Genomic DNA, 19,886 nt, shown 5'->3' on the forward strand with positions numbered 1-19,886 from the left:
GGAACGCTGAAGCTCTGGCACAGGCTCTACAGCGCCTGTATCGATGAGGTGCTTTATAGCGTTTAGTGTCCTCTGTCGTTTTTCCGGGTTGCGCGATGGTAGCACTGACCTCCTCTTGTCTCTGGGAACAGTTGAAAACTCCAGGGAATACCCCTTCGTAACAGTTTCTAGTACCCATCTGTCAGACATGGAGGTTGCCCAGACATTGGCAAATAATTGTAGCCTGCCCCCCACCTGGGGCCCCAGAGTGTCATGACTGGGTCTGCTTGGCGTTGGGTTTAGCCTGATGCTGTCTGTTGAACATGGTGCCTGCTGCACTTGTTCGATGCTGCCAACATGGAGCATTCCATGATTAATTCCCGGGCCTTCTGGTGGACCCAGCCAGGCCACTATGTTTAACTGTGTCTGTACTAGAATGGCTTCCCTTTTTTCTTTCCAGCCATTTCCTTTCCACTCTGCCTCCAACTATCCTTTTCTATATTGCTCTGTCCTAATTCCTTTGCCTTAGGTAGCCCAGCTCTACAGCCGCATAAACTCAGAACAATCCCATTCCCATCCAGCCTGTGTCTTTGCGCATGTAACTTTAGTCAGAGAAACAGAAGCTCGAAGTCCAGAACTTCCAAGAAGGAAGAGTTTGTAGATAGGCAGGGAAGAGCCATTTTCATGAGATGAAAAACTGAAATGAATACAGTAGGGCCCTGCTTCTCGGCACCCTGCTTTTCGACATTCTGCTAATACTGCGCCAGCGGGGCGCTCAGCTGGAGGGGGGGCTGGAGCTCCCCGCGCTCCAGCTGATCTCGCCAGAGGAGGGGAAGATCAGCTGTAGAGCGCTACAGCTGATCTTCTCCGGTGGGATCAGACTCCCACGCTTGAGCTGATCGTGCTGGAGGAGGGCAAGATCAGCTGTAGTGCGTTACAGCTGATCTTCTCCTCCTCCGGCGCGATCAGCGGGTTACGTTCCAGGCCCCCGCGCTACAGCTAATCCGCTTTTTGGCGGGGGTCTGGAACCTAACCTGCCGTATGAGTGGGCCCTACTGTACCCACATTTGACTGGTAGGTAACTCAATGTGTGTTCATGTGACAGAGCCATTAATTTGTTTTAATGAGACTGTAAGTGTAGATTTAGCACGTTTGTAATAGCCCTGCTTACCAGGAAAAAGAATTAAAAATGCCCAAGATTTGGTTGAAGTGAAAATCTGTGTCCAATCCATTTCTCCCTCCAGAAGAGGGAAAACGTTCTGGTGGTCTGGCAAGCCCATTTTATGTATTTCTGCAAGATCTGACAGCTCGTCTAGAGGAACACACTCAAGGCCACTTCAAACAGCTAACACACTGTGGCTGCCATGCACATTTAAATTTGACTGAAAGCCTCATCAGAACAGAGGGATTTCATTTCAAGTAAACATGTATAGGAACGTGCTGATAGTTGCCCTTTAGCCATCCAGTCATACGATCAGATTTTTCACTACCATTTCAAGGAATGTTTAGGGCAGAAGCAAAGATTTTAATCGACATTAGTGATTTCAAGCATGAATCCAGAGGCTTATCCAATTTAAGAACATTTTAAAAAGCTTTGCTGGGTCCATCCAGTCCAGCACTCACTCTGGTCAACTGGATGTTCATGGGAAGCCTACAAGGAAAACCTGAGCGCAACAGCACTCCCCCCGCCTGCGATTCCCAGCAACTGACATTCAGAGACATACTTCCTCCAACAGTGGAAGTAGAACAGAGCCATATCCTCCATGGATTTGTCTAATGATTTAGATGTTTAGAAATACTTGGGTTTCAACCCTCAAAAACAAAACAAAACAAATAAACGCTAAAGAATTTGAAATGTGCTAGTCCATGACAACACACAATACAGGTCCCATTCATCTTTTGGAGTCTCCTGCTATTGTTTTAGATGAGGAGTCTGGAACCTGTGGCCCTCCAAATATTGGGCTCCGCCTCCCATCAGCCCCACCCCACATGACCAATGGTCAAGGATAATGGGAAGTGGACTCCAACAACACCTGGACTCCTCTAGAGGATGCTATTTACAGACCCTCTCCCTCTCCCTTCCAACACTTCTGAAAACAGCTGGCTAAGAATGTCTTCTCAAGGATTAAGTTCTACTCACACATTTGGGCTCTGGGAGACTAGAATCGTTCTTGATTATTATCTTCTTTGCTTCCTCCAAGTTCTTTTCACGGCGCAAGAGGTCTTCTGCCTGTGGATTGTTGTAGGAACGTAAGAAGTTGCCTTACACCAGGTCAGACCAACGGTCCAACTAGCTCAGTATTGTCTACACTGACTGGCAGTGGCTCTCCAGGGTTTCAGAAAGGGTTCTCTCCCAACCCGACCTGGGTATGATGGGGAATGAACCTCGGACCTTCTGCATGCAAAGCAGATGCTCTACCACTGAGCTATGTCCCTTCCCAACTGGAGTATGTCCTTCTTTTTTTTTTAACAGCAGTTTATTCAAGACTCTACTTTAAAGAAAAGCACATGAGGTGCATTCTAGAACCAATGGGAATCTCAGCATTAACTTGCAGTGGAATTTGGACTGCATCTAGAAAGTGGGGTGGGACTGTAGCTCAAAGAGGTGCAGCAGCCACGCATGCAGAAATCTCCATGTTCAATCCACTCAAAAGGATCTCAAGGAGCAAGACTGGGAAAGACCTTGAAGGGTCATTACAGGTCAGATGGGGCAACCCAACATAAAAACCCCAAAGCATGAGGAATGTCCAGGATCCTCCAGTTCCTGAAAACTTGAGCTGCCATTCTGAAAAAGGTTCTAGTCCTCTCCTAGGTGTGAACATCAGAAACAAAGAGTCAAAGCAACCTAGATTCACAGCAACCATGCCTTTCTTATTATGTCCTTGCTGGAGGGGAGGAAAAACACCCCAATTATTCTGGTACAGCCATTCCCGAGTTACCAAAAGAGGCATCATCACAGACAGATGCAAGCCTCCGCTATAAACAGGCAACATAGAAATGAGCCCAAAGGGATATAAATTAGCAAGACTCCGGTAGCTGATATCAGGTTATCAAAGTGCTCTTTGACACCCAGCCTCTTCCGCTTAAACTATAGATAATTGGCATCCCATTTTGGAACACAGGAAGCGAGACCATTGGTTCATCTAGCTCAGAAATGTCTACGCTGAGTGGCAGTTGCTTTCCCGGATTTCAGACAGAGAATCTCTCCCAGTTCTACCTGGAGATGCTGGAGAATTGAACCTGGCACCTTCTGAAAGCAAGGCAGATACTCTACCTTCCCTTTATGACAGATTTCTATCATAATTGCATCACACACTTCTTCCTCAGGATTCCACACATCTTTTTCATCTCTACATTTTATCTTCACAACAGCCCTATAAGGTGGATTAGGCTGAGAGACGGCGACTGGCCCAATGCCACCTACTGGGTTTTATAACTTAAGTGAATATTTGAACCCGGGACTCCATGGTCCAAATTTCAAACAATTCAACTTAAAAATGTGGCTGTTTTCCCAGGAAGTTACGTGATATAAAGTGTGTGGAATCTTTGCAACACCCACTGAATTTTAACAGGATTTGCATAATGTGTCCTAATCACTGCACCACTTTCTGCTCGAATTTTACTGTGTTGTTATCATGTATTATATGATGCCACCTGCCCTAGGATTAGCAACGATGAAAGTTAAAACAGAACCTTTTAAAAAATAAAATAGGGAGATCATCAAAAGCCACCTTATACAGAGTCAGACTCTTGGTCCATCTAGCTCAGCACTGTCTCCACTGACTCACAGCAACTCTCCTGGGTTTCAGACAGGAGTCATTCCCAGTCCTATCTGGTTGTTGTTACATGCCTTCAAGTCGATTACGACTTATGGCGACCCTATGAATGAGTGACCTCCAATAGCATCTGTTACAAACCACCCTGTTCAGATCTTGTCAGTTCAGGTCTTTAAGTTCAGATCTTGTCAGCTCAAGTCCTATCTACAGACCCCCGGAATTGAAGCTGGGACCTTCTGCATGCAAACCAAGTGCTCTATCGCTCAATGCCCCACTGAGCATACAGCCAGGGCAAGCTCACGAGCTTCCCCTTCCCCGTTTTAGCTCTGAGGCTGGAGGGCCCACCTGGTGTAAAGACGTGGCAAGCCTCTGCCCCCTCCAGCTCCAAACTGTTGGGAAAGGGGCTTGTTTTTTGGTCTCTCCAAGCTCCCAGTTTACAAGTGAGAAAAGGAGCAGATTTACACAGCTTGGGACCACAATACCTGATGGAACACCTCTCCTGATACGAACCCACCCGTACACTACGGTCAAGATCAAAGGCCCTCCTCCGGATGCCTACTCCAAGAGAAGCTCGGAGAATGGCAACAAGAGAGAGGGCCTTCTCAGTGGTGGCCCCCAAATTATGGAATGATCTTCCTGACGAGGTGCGCCTGGTGCCAACACTGTTATCTTTTTGGTGCCAGGTCAAGACTTTCCTCTTCTCCCAGGCATTTTAGCATGTGTTTTATATTGTTTTAAATTTTAAAATTGTGTTTTAAATTGTTGTTTAAAAGATGTATTTTAAATTGTATTTGTTTTTAGTTACTGTAAACCGCCCAGAGAGCTTTGGCTATGGGGCGGTATACAAGTATAATAAATAAATAAATAAATAAATTTCCCACTGAACTTGTGCCGCAACTGAGATGTAACATGAGGTCAGTGGCGACACCATGAACCTTTTTCACACCAGAGACAGCGTTCCCTTCTGGGCAAATTTCTGGGAGCGACAAGTCAGGGCAAAAGTGGGGAGAATAATGAATGTAAATTGTACATTTACATTTGTACAGTTGACTAGTTTTACACATACACACATACACACTATATATATATACACACACACACACTATATCCTCCACCAAGTAGGCATTATCAGGGACACATTTCAGCCTGGTAAAAACACTCAGGGAGGGTGCAAAGTAGAGCTAGTGAGGGGTGTGGCCAGGGGAGAGGGGGTATGGCTGAGGAAGTGTAGCCTGGGGAGAGAGCCTGCCCCTTGCTGGACCAGAAAGGTGAGCCCAAGTTTGTGAACCCCTGCTTTGCAGCAAGTTACTCATACAGATATATCTGTTTTCTGAAAAGAAAAAAAAATAACAAAGTTCTAGCTTACCCAGAACCTTGAAGATAGCACAAGAAAGGAATGACATTTGCTAACCTTTGGAAGGAAGGGCAGGATATACATTTAATAAATAAATGAAATAAACCTACCTCTTTCTTTTCTCTGGCTTCAGCTTTCTGTTGTTCCCTCTGCCACAACTTTTTAACATTCTTGAACTGGGTCTTGGAAATAGTTTCCCATCTCTAGGGCAGGCGAAAAGAGATACATTTTTGCTTTCCAATGAAAACATTAAAACCCTGGTCCATCTAGCGGCCAACCATATGCCCCTGGGAAGCCATCTTCCGCTGTTGCTCCCAAGCACCTGGCATTCAGTTGCTAGTGCCCCTGAACAGGCACATTCCATAGAACATTATTTCCAACATATTTCCAAGCTATGTGCTTTGTTAGTTACATGGCCAACATGGCACCATCCAGGGGCAAGAGGAGTTATCAGCAAGACTGCCCAAAGTTTGCAGAAATACAATTATATATGTACACACACACATACACACAAACCTAGGTTTTTTTTCCCTGAAACATTTTTGTATTTCAGCAAACTCTGGGGGAAACTCCAACATGAATTCAGTGTATTCAGTGTGCACAAAATGCAGATCCTGCACAGCGGGGAGAATGTAATGGAGTACCAGGAAGGAAGGTGCGGATATGGCTGGTAGATTGAGCAGGACAACTCCAGACTGCAACATTTTGTTGCAGGTTGCACTTCTCATCACTAATCACCACTGATTAGTCACAGAATAGTAGAGTTGGAAGGGGCCTATAAAGCCATCTAGTCCAACCTCCTGCTCAATGCAGGAATCCATGTATTCTCTGTGTATTTGTTTAATCCCCTTTTAAAATTACCTAAAATGATGTCTGTCACTACCCTCTTGCAAATAACATACATTAGTTATGTGTTATATGTAGGGCACTCTACTTTGTCTGTCCTGAATCTACTGCCAATCAAGACTAATCCTTTTATTGTGGGAAAGGCAAAAACATCCATTATTAGTACCTGGTCTTCTTTCTGCGAGTCCACATAGATAGCGGGAAATGGCTCCTTTCCAGCAGATATCAAAGCCTTAAAAAATAAAATGGAAAAACAAAAACTTTAGCTGTATTAAAAAGAAACAACTTCGAACACAGGGGCAGCCAACATGGCACCCTCCAGATGTCACTACATGATAACTTCCATCATCCCTCCCCCTTGGCCATACTGGCTGGGATTAATGGAACTGGAGTCCAAGACCATTTTGGCAACCCCTGCCCTATCAGGTTAGTAACTTCCTTGCTAGCCTCCTATATTGCAGTATTCTTAATCAGTGATGATGATTATTAAAAGAATTTACATACCCCCCTTTCATTTCAAGAAGAAATACCAAGACAGTTCACGAACAAATAAAAGCCAACAGCAAAACAAGTATAAAACAAATTATGAAACTGTTTTCTTTCTTTCATATCCCACCTTTTCTCTAAGGAGCTCAAGGTGGCACAGATGGTTCTCCCACTCATTTAATCCCCACAAAAAAACTGTGAGGTAGGTTAGGCTGAGAGGCAGCGATTGGCTCAAAATCACCCAGTGAGCTTCACGGCTGAGTGGGGATCCAGACCCTAGTCTCCCAGGTCCTAGTCAGACACTCTAACCATTACAGCAGACTACCATAATTAAAAGACATAGTACAACAATTTCATCAAAACATTAAGACATTCGTTATTAAAATGTACAATAAACAAGTCCATTAAAAGAACCTAACAGTTAAAACAGTTAATTTATACATCATGGTTAGATTATAATAATCATTGATATATTAACTAAGGACTGGGTTCAATCAACATATAGCTTGTATGTAGCAAAGAGCCCTGAATGCTCTCAAGAACCCCCTCACATGGACAAATGTAATGTGTGAAGGAGGCAAGCATACACATTACAGCAATTTGCACAATCTGTCATTGCACCAAGCTTCTTCCAACTGTCATCATCACAGGAATTTTCACAGAATTGCCCAGTTGATACGTTACATTTTTCCATAGAAGAGCACAACCAAGGACAGTCATGTACCTGCAGAGCAGTTTTGAAAGGCCTCTCTGCTGTCCCATCTCCGGTGGCATCACAGCCATCTTGATCAGAGACATAGACCTCTCCTGTAAGAGCATACATAAAAATCAGTCTTGACTACATACATAGTGTGTGCGCACGCACAGACAGAGGCTCAATTTATACACAATGGTGGTCTGCACTAATCAAACTCCAAAACTGGTGGGGAACCTGTGATCGCTCTAGATGTTACAAGACTCCAATTCCCTTCGTGCCTGACCATTGGCCACGGTGGTTGGGGCTGGTGGGAGCTGGGCTCCAACAACCTCAGAAGATGGAGAATGCCGACTGACTGACTCTGATTGGGGCTCATGCACAATAAGTGCCAGCCTTCTTTCTGAAACAGCCAATAGCAAACTCATTCTCTGAGTGACAGTCCTTTTGTATCCAAAACGGCAACATCCATACACGGGAGAATGTTATCAGTAGGTGTGGGGAAAGCACAACAAGGCATCTGGGGCCCTTCTTTAAGGGCCCCCACCAAGTGAGGCATGGCAGGTGGCGACAAGTGAAGGGCCTTTTCAGTAGTGGCACCCTATTTGTAAAAAGCCCTTCCCAGACCCAGACAAGCCCATCTCACATGTACCCACCTTCCCATAAAACATTTAGATTAGGGATACATCCCTTAGAAGTAGGAATTTTGGGGGGATGGTGTTGGTGGCTGAATCTATACTGTTATAGGAAGGTCCAGAGCAGCCCCCCCCCCACAAAACCCAAGCACTTCAGGGCTGCTGCAGACCTAAGCCCCAGGTGAACAGCTTCTCTGAAATCAGGATTCTGGAAGGTTTCTTTTTAAGAACATAAGAACATAAGAACATAAGAAAAGCCTGCTGGATCAGGCCAGTGGCCCATCTAGTCCAGCATCCTATTCTCACAGTGGCCAACCAGGTGCCTGGGAGAAGCCCGCAAGCAGGACCCGAGTGCAAGAACACTCTCCCCTCCTGAGGCTTCCGGCAACTGGTTTTCAGAAGCATGCTGCCTCTGACTAGGGTGGCAGAGCACAGCCATCATGGCTAGTAGCCATTGATAGCCCTGTCCTCCATGAATTTGTCTAATCTTCTTTTAAAGCCGTCCAAGCTGGTGGCCATTACTGCATCTTGTGGGAGCAAATTCCATAGTTTAACTATGCGCTGAGTAAAGAAGTACTTCCTTTTGTCTGTCCTGAATCTTCCAACATTCAGCTTCTTTGAATGTCCACGAGTTCTAGTATTATGAGAGAGGGAGAAGAACTTTTCTCTATCCACTTTCTCAATGCCATGCATAATTTTATACACTTCTATCATGTCTCCTCTGACCCGCCTTTTCTCTAAACTAAAAAGCCCCAAATGCTGCAACCTTTCCTCGTAAGGGAGTCGCTCCATCCCCTTGATCATTCTGGTTGCCCTCTTCTGAACCTTTTCCAACTCTATAATATCCTTTTTGAGATGAGGCGACCAGAACTGTACACAGTATTCCAAATGCAGCCGCACCATAGATTTATACAATGGCATGATGATATCGGCTGTTTTATTTTCAATACCTTTCCTAATTATCGCTAGCATGGAATTTGCCTTTTTCACAGCTGCCGCACACTGGGTCGACATTTTCATCGTGCTGTCCACTACAACCCCAAGGTCTCTCTCCTGGTCGGTCACCGCCAGTTCAGACCCCATGAGCGTATATGTGAAATTAAGATTTTTTGCTCCAATATGCATAATTTTACACTTGTTTATATTGAATTGCATTTTTCTTTCAACAACAAACAAAAAAGGATGTATTTTTCTACTGATAACCGAGAGAACACGCCTAAGACCTGCTACTAATGAAAACAATTATCTACACCACTTTCTGTTTCACTTTCCTAAAAAAATAACTCTGTATAGCAAGGGTAGCCAACATGGAATTCAGCAACATCTGAAGGGCACCAACTCCCATCAGCCCCAGCCAGCATGGCCAATGAGAGCTGCAACCCAACATCAGGAGGGCACCACAATGGCTACCGCTGTTGAGGGGTTTCAACAAGAGCGGAGTGTAGAAGGTTTGGGGAAGATATGGAGCCATAGCTCAGTGGTAGAGCATTTCCCTTGCATGCACAAGGTTCCAGGTTCAGTCCTCGGCATCTCTATGTAAGGATGTGACAGAACCCTGTTTGAAATCCTGGAGAGCCACTGCCTGTCAGTGTAGACAGTACTGAGCTAGATGGACCAGTGGTCTGACTCAGTAAAAGGCAGCTCTGGTTTATGCTGCTGCTGTTCCACCAAACCTTCCTTTAGAAGTGCCAGTTGAGAGTTAAATCTTATCATATCAGCACTCAAATTTTATCATTTGAGTGCTACAGAGAAGGAAGGGAAGGCTGATTTATTTACTTATTGCTTCTTTTTATTATTCAAGGGAAAGGGTTGGAAAGAAAATCAGAATCCAATATCCCACAGGCATCCAGTTTTGTTTATGGCATCAATATCCTGCTTTTCTTCAATAGAGCTGAACTATTGTTGTTATGTGCCTTCAAGTCGATTTTGACTTATGGTGACCCTATGAATCAGTGACCTCCTAGTTCTGGTTTAATTTGTTCTAACACCCAATTATTTGCCGTTTTCACAGTCTATGGTATCTGCAAAGCTCTCCTCCAACACCTCATTTCAAATGAGTTGATTTTTCTTCTATCCGCTTTTTTCACTATCCAGCTTTCACATCCATACATAGAGATCGGGAATACCATAGTCTGAATGATCCTGACTTTAGTCTTCAGTGATACATCTTTCATTTGAGGACCTTTTCTACTTCTCTCATAGCTGCCCTCCTAGTCCTAGCCTTCTTCTAATTTCTTGACTATTGTCTCCGTTTTGGTTAATGACTGTGCCAAGGGATTGATAATCCTTGACAAGTTCAATGCTCAATACGCACAGGCTTCTCAGAAACCACCTACAGCAAGGTTCCATCGCTATCCTGTCCCTTCAGACCAACCTGTGCTTGCCGAGACTGATGGGAGTTGCAGTCCAAAACATCTGGAGATCACCAGGTTGGCAAAAGCTGCAACCACAGCCCCTGGCCCAAGGATAGCCCATGTGCTGCCCTCCAGAAGTTGTGGACTACAAGCCTCATCACACACTGTGGCCACACTGGCTAGGGCTGATGGGGTTTCAGTCCAAAACTTCTGGAGGGCACCACATTAGTTATGCCTTGGTCTGGCACAAAAGCATAAAACTTTCCAACATACCAAGTAAAGCATTCAGGTCCACACTGGGAGAGACATGTTTGTATCTCCAGCTCCCTGTGCTGTAACAAAATGCTATGAGGGAAAATCGGGTTAGAGAGTACATGAATCCAACTTCTCTCCTGCTGCAGGATACTTCATCAAGCTATTCAGGACTCCACTCAGTGTCGCTCCAGTCATTCTTTTTATTGCACGTTCACGATGATTTGTGCTCATGATCGTACAATCCCGCTTTCACTAACTGTTTGTTCCTGCAAACATTTTGCAGCGGTCACACTGCTTCACTTTCAACTGGCGCACACCCCATAACTTCCTGCTCAAATCCCATAACTTTTTATATCACAAATGTTCTGGTTTATTTCTGTCCTGCTTTCGTTGCGCTATTGCTCCTCCAGAGAGCAGTATGTGGTAGAACTGGAGAAGCATCACAGAACAGCTAGTAAAGCAGAATAAATCCACCACTAGCATACTATTACTGTGTTCTAATGTACTATGACTGTGTTACAAACATGATGCAGAATACACCCACAATAAAACACCAGTCTGGAGGGGCCCACAGTGTGCCCCTCCCCATTTGCCGCCCACCCCCTGCCTAATGCCACCAGGCCTACTAACTGCCAGTGCTCTCCCCTCAAGCTGCTGTGGTTCTCTGTTTTGGGGAATCCCCCTCCCAGATGACAAAAGATTACTCACTTTGCTGGGGAGGAAATGACAAGAAGGATCTGCAACAAAATGCTGCTGTGCAGAGTACTGCTGTGCAGGATTATAGCTACTCTATGGCATGTCCCTTCCTGTTTTCTGTCATTTCCCCCTCCCAACAGTATGTTTGCACAGTGAATCATTACTGGGCTGCTTTGGGGACCCACCTCTGAGGATGTTATCCCTAAAGATTATTATTATTACTACTATCACTATTATTTAGAGCATTTGCACCCCACTCTTCAACCAAAAAGGTTCCCAGAGTGGCTTATATACAATCAATCAACCCAAGACAGTCCCTGCCCACAGGTTTACAATCTAAATCTTATTGTACTTCTGTAAACCTTAGGCCTGCAGATACCTCCCTCTTGTGCCTGGATGGTGCCATTTTAGCTGCATAAGGCACAGCACTCACCACCTGGGCATCAGTAACAGAGGGAAGGAGGAGACTTAGGACACATCCACACTATATATTTAAAGCACATGGCTTCCCCCAATGCATCCTGGGAACTGTAGTTTGTTAAGGGAACTAGGAACTGCAGCTGTGTGAGGAGTAAGCTACAGTTCCTAGGATGCTTTGGGGGAAGCCGTGTTTCAATAGTGTGACCCTATTGCAAAGTACCACCGCATATCAACCAAGATGGGCCCTACCCTCCCTTTCTTTCAGTCCCCAACTGGATAAATCCTGCTGCATTTCTTAACTCATTGCTACACGGCACTTTACCGACAGGGACTGACAGAAGGGAAGATGAAGAGCCGCCTATCCTCTCACACCGAGCTCCTGAATAGGAAAGCACACGGAAGCGGTTATTGGACCAGCAGAGAAAATGGAGCCTTCCCCTCATAGAATCAGCAGCCCTAGAGTATCTAATGCCTCTTCCCAAAGAGATTTCTGACAAGGGGTCCCCGAGACAAAGGACGGCTGTGAATTGGCAATTTTCTTCTTAGTAGCACCTTGTGGTGCTTTCAGTTCTTGAGGCAGCTGCACAGGAACGGAAGGGAGGAAGGGTTGACATACACAGAGCTTGCAGTTCAATGGCTTACGGCCTACACTGCTCCGAAATCTGGCATGATGGATGGAATGAATAAGTGGAAGGGGGGAAATCAGCGCGTGCGGATGGTGGCCCTTATCCGTCAAAACCAGAGTTTGACTACAATGCAAAACGCAATAAAGGAAGGAACACACGATTCTTTTGTCCCATTCAAAAGCTACACAATCCAACCTGATGTGATTTATTAATTATATTGTTATTTTTAAAAAAATGAATGGATGAAGCCCTCTCTCCCTTCCCAGACATACCGGGCCTTTAAAGGCTTCACTTTCAGGCTCTCTTTGCCAAACTCACCTAGGGCCAGCTGGCCCGCCTTCTCGATGATCACCGCAGACATCGCAGCTCCTGCAAAAGGGGGCAATCCAAAGGAGACAGGTGGCGGCGGCTGCTTTTGCTTTCCCTTTTATCCGGCGATTACGCCTCCCGACAGAAAGATTGCATCAGGCACACGCTGCACAAGTCAGCCCTGCCGCAAAGCGAGACTGGTTGCGGCAGTCGCTCCTCCCGGTGCTGCGCTCGGCTCGGCTGCCTCCACCCACTGCGCGCAGCGACACCTCCCGGAGGAGAAGCAGGGCCGTCGGAAGCGACATGCAGAAGGCCCGGATTGGAGGGCCTTTGCACGCAGCAGCTTGATCCCTTGGCCCTTGAAAAAGAGCGAGTGCAATAGCAGCCGCAGACCCAGAGCCCTTAGTGGGCGCGGTTCCGTTTCCTGCGCAATCTTTTCATGGGTAATTGATGTATTCGCTAAGATATTTTTTTTGCCCTGCTCTTCTCTTGCAATCCTGATATACAAGGCGGCTTTCCAATAACTGTTATCTGTGATTGTTAAATACAGCTGTGAAAACGATGAGTTCTACGTTGAGGATCACTAGGAAAGGGCTTGAAAATAGAAGGAAGGCCAAATACAAAATCTCAACAAACTTATTACACACCCGTACATATATATAACAAATTTTACAACCATCTGCTTAGAACAATGCAATTAACAAACAAATGTCCCTCCATCGCTGACAGAATATTGCACGCAGGCTGGCCATTCAGGTACAACCGTAGTCGTCTTGGTTTTCAATGAGGATTTCCTTTGGACAGAAGAGAACAGTAGCGAAAAGAGGCGGAAATATGCCAACTTTATTCATTCATTCATTCGTTTACCACATTTATACTCTGCCCTTCACCCGAAGGTCCCAGGGTGGAAATACATAAAATCAAATATTTTTCTTGGCAGCCTGGCGCAGACTTGCAGAGCTGCCGGGTTCAATGTGACCCCTCAGCCTACCATCACCACCAACACTGGACATCGGACTCTCTCCAGAAGTGGCTGCTGGCCTCTGCCATGTGGGGGCAGGCAGGACATGGCAGCTTACAGACACTCCAACCCCCACTGCTATATGGCCTTGGTGCTTTTTTTACGTGAGAGGTATCTTGTCTTTTCCAAGATGCAATGTCTCATGTTAATGTAATTAATTAATTGCATTTTGGGAAAGAGAAAGTCGTACACACACACCCGGCACCCACTCTCCCACCTGAAAAAAGGACCAAGGGGAAAGCAGCAGGCTTGGAATGGGTGCCAAGGTTGGTGCTGGGCGTGGGGACACATTCACACCAGACATTTATTCCACTATTATTCCATGGATTCCCCCAAAGAATCCTGGGAAGTGTAGTTTGTGAAGGGTTCTGAAAGCTGTTAGAAGACTTCTGTTCCCCTCAAAGAGCTACAAATCTCAAGAGTTTTCTGGGAAGAGGAAGGCACTGTTAAACCACTCTGCCAAACTGTAGCTCTTGTCAGGGGAATAGAGGTCTCCTAACAGTTGGAGGAGAGCTTTGCGCATACCATGGACTGCGAAAAAGACAAATAATTGGGTGTTAGAACAAATGAAACCAGAACTGTCACTAGAAGCTAAAATGATGAAACTGAGGTTATCCTACTTTGGACACATCATGAGAAGACATGATGCACTAGAAAAGACAATAATGCTGGGGAAAACAGCAGGGAGTAGAAAAAGAGGAAGGCCAAACAAGAGATGGATTGATTCCATCAAGGAAGCCACAGACCTGAACTTACAAGATCTGAACAGGGTGGTTCATGACAGATGCTCTTGGAGGTCACTGATTCATAGGGTCGCCATAAGTCGTAATTGACTTGAAGGCACATAACAACAACAACAACAGCTCTCAGCATCCTTAACAAATTACACTTCCCATGTTTCTTTGGGGGAAGCCATGACTGTTTAGAGTGGAATAAATGACTGGTGTGAATGTGGGCAAGAGTTCACTTAGCCTACTGCCAGACCAGGACTTAGCAAAGGAGGCAGGAGTGTCACTTCCATATGAAATCAATAAAGGAGGAATTTATAGAACATTGAGCCCAATGTCCTGTAGGACCCTGCAGAGTTGCGTAGCGGAACAGAGAGTATTGAGCGAGCTTATGTGTGTGTGTTTGAATCTTTGCTAAGATTCTATCTTCTCTGCAAATTAGTCAGACAGATACTTTAAGCTTTAAAGTAAGAAATAACTATTCTGGAAGTACATGCTTGATAGGAAAGAGTCCTATATCTAGCTAACTAGCTATGCTGGAGCAGCCGGCACTGGTCCCAGCGCTAGCCCTCATGCTGGTTGAGAGGAGAGACAAAGGAAATATGTCTGCTCCCCTTTTGAGAAAGAAGACGACTGGAAGGAGGGAAGGAACTGAGATCAACATCCTTCTGCATATCAGTCTAGCAGGAAGGGAAGAGACAGCAGGAGATCAAAGATATAGGTATAGCCTAGCAACCAAGAGGTCTCCTCTCTAGCTACGCCTTTAGCCCCATGCAGCCTCAACCCACAAGCTGGAGTTGAACCTCATACATTCCAACAGAATTTAGGGAGCTGGGTTTTATATTGCAGACCCACTGTGGGTGCTAATGACTGCTTCCAAGCATGCAATTACTGTGGGGACTAATGACTGCTTCCAAGCATGCAGTTTGGCTGTGGGGGCTTCCTCAGAGAAAAAACCATGTTTGCTCTGTGGCAGGGCTTGGATTTCATTGGCCCATGACTTGGGAGGTCTCTCTTGGACACTGGAGAAATTCTGCATATATGTTGTGTTTTGTGTTAGAGGGTAAAAAATGTATTTTCTGGGGCCTCTGTAACTGTCATGAGGCCTTGTGTTGTTAACATTGTCACAAGCCTGCTTAGTGGTTGGTTGCTTGGTGACAGGTTCTGAGACGGGAGAGAAAGGAAGGGATCACTTTTAGAATGTACTAGCTGTGGCCTGGATCAGGTCAGTTCATTCTGATTGGCTGGAAATTCCAGTCAGTTGGGAGTTAACTATCAGTTGCAGAGTCAGTCAGAGTTAGTTGAGGAGATAGGGAGTTGGTTCAGGAGGGCAGTTTGAAGAATAAGGCCAGAGATTTAGCTGAGGGGAAAACTGCAGGGGTAGTGCCAAAGAGGGAGTGGCAAACCCCCCAAACAAGGAGCTTGTCTCCCCCCACCTAGAATATTTTGCTCTCCTATAAATATACTTTGCCCCTTCTGTGACCCCCCCATACATTTTTCTCTGGTGCCACTACTGTGGAGGCCTGTATATGAATACCCAGTGTGTTGGTTATACTTGCCTGAGGAAGAACAGGCTCAGGGAGCGAGTGACAGAATTGTGAGAGAACTCAGACGCAGCCCTGTGTAAGTCTCTTACCAGAGGGAAGTGATACAAGTGGTTTTTTTAAGTTGGCTAAACTGTCCAGATAGCCAGGAAGACATCAAGAGGAGCTTCTGGGTACAGAGGCAGATTGTCCCAGGTAGCTGGTGGGAGTATTTGGAGAAAACCTTGCTTGTTGTCCTCGACTGTTCTAGAAGAACCATACCCTCTCAAGTGACCACGCAATCCTGTATATATCTACCCTGACATAAGCCCCATCTAGTTCAGTGGGGTTTACACCCAGGTATAACATTTCAACCTTAATTATTATTATGTTAAACCTGAAGTATCCACAGAGAGAATGTTGTCCTGTTGTTTCTGATCAGCCTAGTCTCCGGCCTAGGGATCCACCCAGAAGGCACCAACAGGGAGTAATGCTCAGCCTAGTGACTGTTGCATTTAAGAAGAATTCCTGTCTAAAAATTCTTCTTACCACAATGATTTCAGCTCAGTTTCATACAGTTGTGCCAGCTCCTATAAAAAACAGATACATCCCAACATTAATAATGAATAGATGGGCCTTTTGTTATTCTTTTAGGGGACGTTTGCTGCCTACCTAATCTGCTAGGTCTGTGATTCCCAAACTGCCCCCCCACAGGCCACTTGAAAATTGCCTTGGGTCTTGGCAGACCACTTCATGATTTTTCTGCTTGTTGTAGATCACACTAATATAAGCTAGTTTAGGCATCCTACCCGCCCACCAAGCTTTTCTTTTGCCGCAGTTGCTAGATGCACTGGAAGATGCACTTTTCGACCATATGCATAATTCACCAACAGTGTTCTTACACCTTTGCCTAGAAGAACATCTACAATAGCCATGCCTCACTTTGACTGACTTCAGCTTCATTCCAGCCCAGAAAGGTGCTCACCTTGGATGACAGACCATCTGAAAATTTCATCCAGTAAATAGCAGCTATGAGAAATAAGAAAAAAATCCTGTTATTGATAATTGAGAGCTATAATCTCAATAGAGCCAGGTGTTTCTTGCAGAAAAATAATATTGGGATATTCTGTGATGTATATCCACCTCCAATTAAACATGAAGCATCTTCTCACAAAGTGACCCTAAAATGCATTCTTAATATGTTCAAGTTGGCATCAAACCTTCCTTTATATCCAATTTACTGGAGATTCATTGGTTTAGATCAGGGAACATTTTTCAGCTTGAGGACCAGATTCTGTCCTGGGCAATCTTCTGGCAACTGCATCCAGTGGTGGGCATGGCCAGAGACAAAAGTGGCTGAAGCAATGGATGTAATTTTTATCTTTGGGCTCATCCAGACCATACTGAAAACCCACATTTTCTTTATTGGAACTGTCCGCTTGTAGTCCAAACCTGACTGCTCTGCACTTTCTTTGCACTTGAATCAAACCTTTTCTTCATCCATACTTGTAGGCATGCCCTTTTTTCTTGACAAACTCCCCCTCCCTCCTTCTCATCTTGTTGTGTTGCTGATTTGCTCAGATCAGAAGGGAGAGGGATGAGGGTACCCCAAAGAAGCAGGAAATGGGGAGGGAGGTGAAAATGCGAGAAAATGCAACCGGCATCCTTCCGTATAATCTCTCATTTTCACAGTATAACTTGTATGAGAAACTGCAGATTAAGGGAGGGAAACGTGTGGGAAGGCAGTGATTAGAGGCCAACCTTCATGTGGAAGAGGGAGAATTCATGGAGACTCAGGGGCTTCCCTTGCAGATTAAACAGAAGTATGGATGAGCCCGGCCTGCTTCTCGGAAGATGGCTGCTGGCAGGCAGGTCCACTAGCGAGCTCTGGAGCTCATACCCACCTCGCCTCTTTTTTTGCTATCTTTAGAGTTATTCTTTGGAAATTTTTATTCTGGAACCTAACAGCATCAACAACACCTATTTTTTGAAGGCTATGGAACCATTTTATCAGCAAGAAAACAGACTCTTTATCAGCCGGTGAGTCACAACTCTGCTTCGCATTACTAACTCAAGGAATATAATTTACCATAACAAAATCTAAGGATTCCTAAGATAAAACTACTTAGCCTTGGAGTCGACAATTTATAATTATACCTCCGTTCATCTTAGAGTTTAAAAGGCAAACCTTATAGTTTTTAAAATGGTTCAAACAAGGAAAAGATGTTATGAACATGACCATAAATCAGAACAGGTTTTGGAAGAATCTGGGAATGGGGATCAACAGCTTAAAATTACAAACTTCTTTTTACCAACCAAAGCGGATAAGACAAAGAGAAATGCGTCACGATCTATTGAGAAAACCCCTTCCCAAATCGAAACAGAACAATTCTGTTCCTGCTTGAGTGAGGAATTCCAGGCAAGGGATGACCCAGAAATTATACAAAGCCTGGTGTATGGAACATCCACAGATCCCCTTTTTGGGCAGACGCATACACCTAGTCTGATCAACTCTCTGCTGCAGGTACCTGAAAGCAAGGAGACGCCATCTTCCTCTCTGTACAAGGACACTGACTTACATTCCCCCTTAGACATTCTGTCTACTGTGCATGCTACAGACATCGACAGCCAGACTCCCATTTTTACTCAATCACAGCCATCTTCTGCCTGCTCTACAGAAGTTACTGAAACCACGGAACTGGCACAAATTGGCCAAAAACTACTTCTAACTGGCCAAAAATGTCTGCAGTTACAATTAGCCATTGTGGCAAAAGAGACTGAAAACATCAAAGCTTTTTTGGAAGAAACAAACAACCTTCTAAAATCATTTATGGAAGAACTATCCAAACTATATTTGAGCCTAAACTACACTCTTCCCCCCCACAAAACAACAACAACACTGAAGTGTGCAAACAGAAAGAAACCTCGTATTGCACATAAGGAGAAAAAATCCAAAAACATAAAAAATTACAAACCGCCAAGGAGTAAGAAGATGAACTTTCAGAAACTTTTTAAAGTACTTAAAGCTCAACAGCAAACAGCTTCGCAAACAAAGAATTTATCTGCTTCATCTACAGCGAGAACACCCCCTAGATCTTATTGCAAAGCCTTACCAGAAAGCAAAAAAAGTCCAAATCTTCCAGAGCTACTTACTCACCCCAACCCGAGGTCCTATAGCGGAATATGCTCTACCAATAACAAGATTTCACGACGAGAGAATACAAATGGGAATTGGCTTCTCAAATATAATTCAAACAAACTTGCACTGCTGAATCTTCCTCTTCTTAACATCAAAGAAAAAGTAAACATCAGGAAGCAAAGAGTGTGTTACGCCCTCCAGTCGTTAGGTGTAATGGATTTACGGCCTGACGATATCTCGTATGTGGAATTCCTTTACAACCCCTCAACAAAAACGTCTGCTTTACTTACCTTTAAATCGGCTGAGACAACAGCACGGATAATTGCAAATAAATCCCTTCTCAGCTACCATGGAATATCCGTTCAGAGACATTTCACAAACCTGGCCAGTCCAATTTCCTTGTTCACAAAGAGAACTCCAACAACAAACCTTATCTCTTCACATGAGAGGAGGAAGTTTTCCTCGAACAGCAGCAAAAATATATCAAACTCTGGAAACTTGGATCCATTCCTGGAACAGCTTCCTCTTAAAAGCACATTAAACATGAACTGCTCTTCTCTATCATTAGGACCAACTATGCTGGAAAAGAATTTATCCCCTTTGACTCCCCCAGCACAAGAAACATTAAACTTTGAAACACTTAACTCCATAAACTCTGATCTTATTATTTTGGATGAAGTAAGCTCCTCCCCACCACCAGCTCCCATTTTCGTTCCGTTACAGTCACCTCCTTCTCTGGTAAACAGTAAGGAAAATCAAGATCTTGCATTTGACTTTGCTTGTGAGGGAGAGGAGGAACTATTAAATAGTTTCCATACATTCACTGAGAATGAACAAAGTGAGGTCATAAACAAAATGCAGAATCTGTTAAACAATCTAAGGGCAAAAAGGACATGTTCCAGATACTTGGAGGACTATGAACTGAACTCACCATCCAGCATTCAAGTTTCTCCTCTGAAAGTTCCCTTAAAGGTACTGCCACATTGTTACTCAAATGTTTGTAGACCTAGCACAATATGTGATGTGATAGTACATGAGGTTCCTG

The 19,886-nt window shown here is 44.7% G+C and overlaps 1 protein-coding gene across 1 annotated transcript in view; it reads right to left on the reverse strand.

Moving 5' to 3' along the window:
• Positions 1–19,295, reverse strand: part of NARS1 (asparaginyl-tRNA synthetase 1) — a 44,135-nt gene extending 24,840 nt beyond the window's left edge. The window contains exons 1-8 of the mRNA XM_061615313.1: positions 19,132–19,295; positions 16,688–16,731; positions 16,252–16,292; positions 12,440–12,490; positions 7,166–7,248; positions 6,122–6,187; positions 5,220–5,312; positions 2,120–2,209 (exon numbers count right to left, since the gene is read on the reverse strand). Coding sequence (XP_061471297.1) covers positions 2,120–2,209; positions 5,220–5,312; positions 6,122–6,187; positions 7,166–7,248; positions 12,440–12,482 — 375 coding nt within the window. The 5' untranslated portion in view covers positions 12,483–12,490; positions 16,252–16,292; positions 16,688–16,731; positions 19,132–19,295. The remainder of the gene's footprint in view (positions 1–2,119; positions 2,210–5,219; positions 5,313–6,121; positions 6,188–7,165; positions 7,249–12,439; positions 12,491–16,251; positions 16,293–16,687; positions 16,732–19,131) is intronic.
• Between the last annotated feature and the right edge of the window lie 591 nt (positions 19,296–19,886).

The sequence above is a fragment of the Rhineura floridana genome, chromosome 1, assembly GCF_030035675.1.
Source record: "Rhineura floridana isolate rRhiFlo1 chromosome 1, rRhiFlo1.hap2, whole genome shotgun sequence".
Lineage (NCBI taxonomy): Eukaryota > Metazoa > Chordata > Lepidosauria > Squamata > Rhineuridae > Rhineura > Rhineura floridana.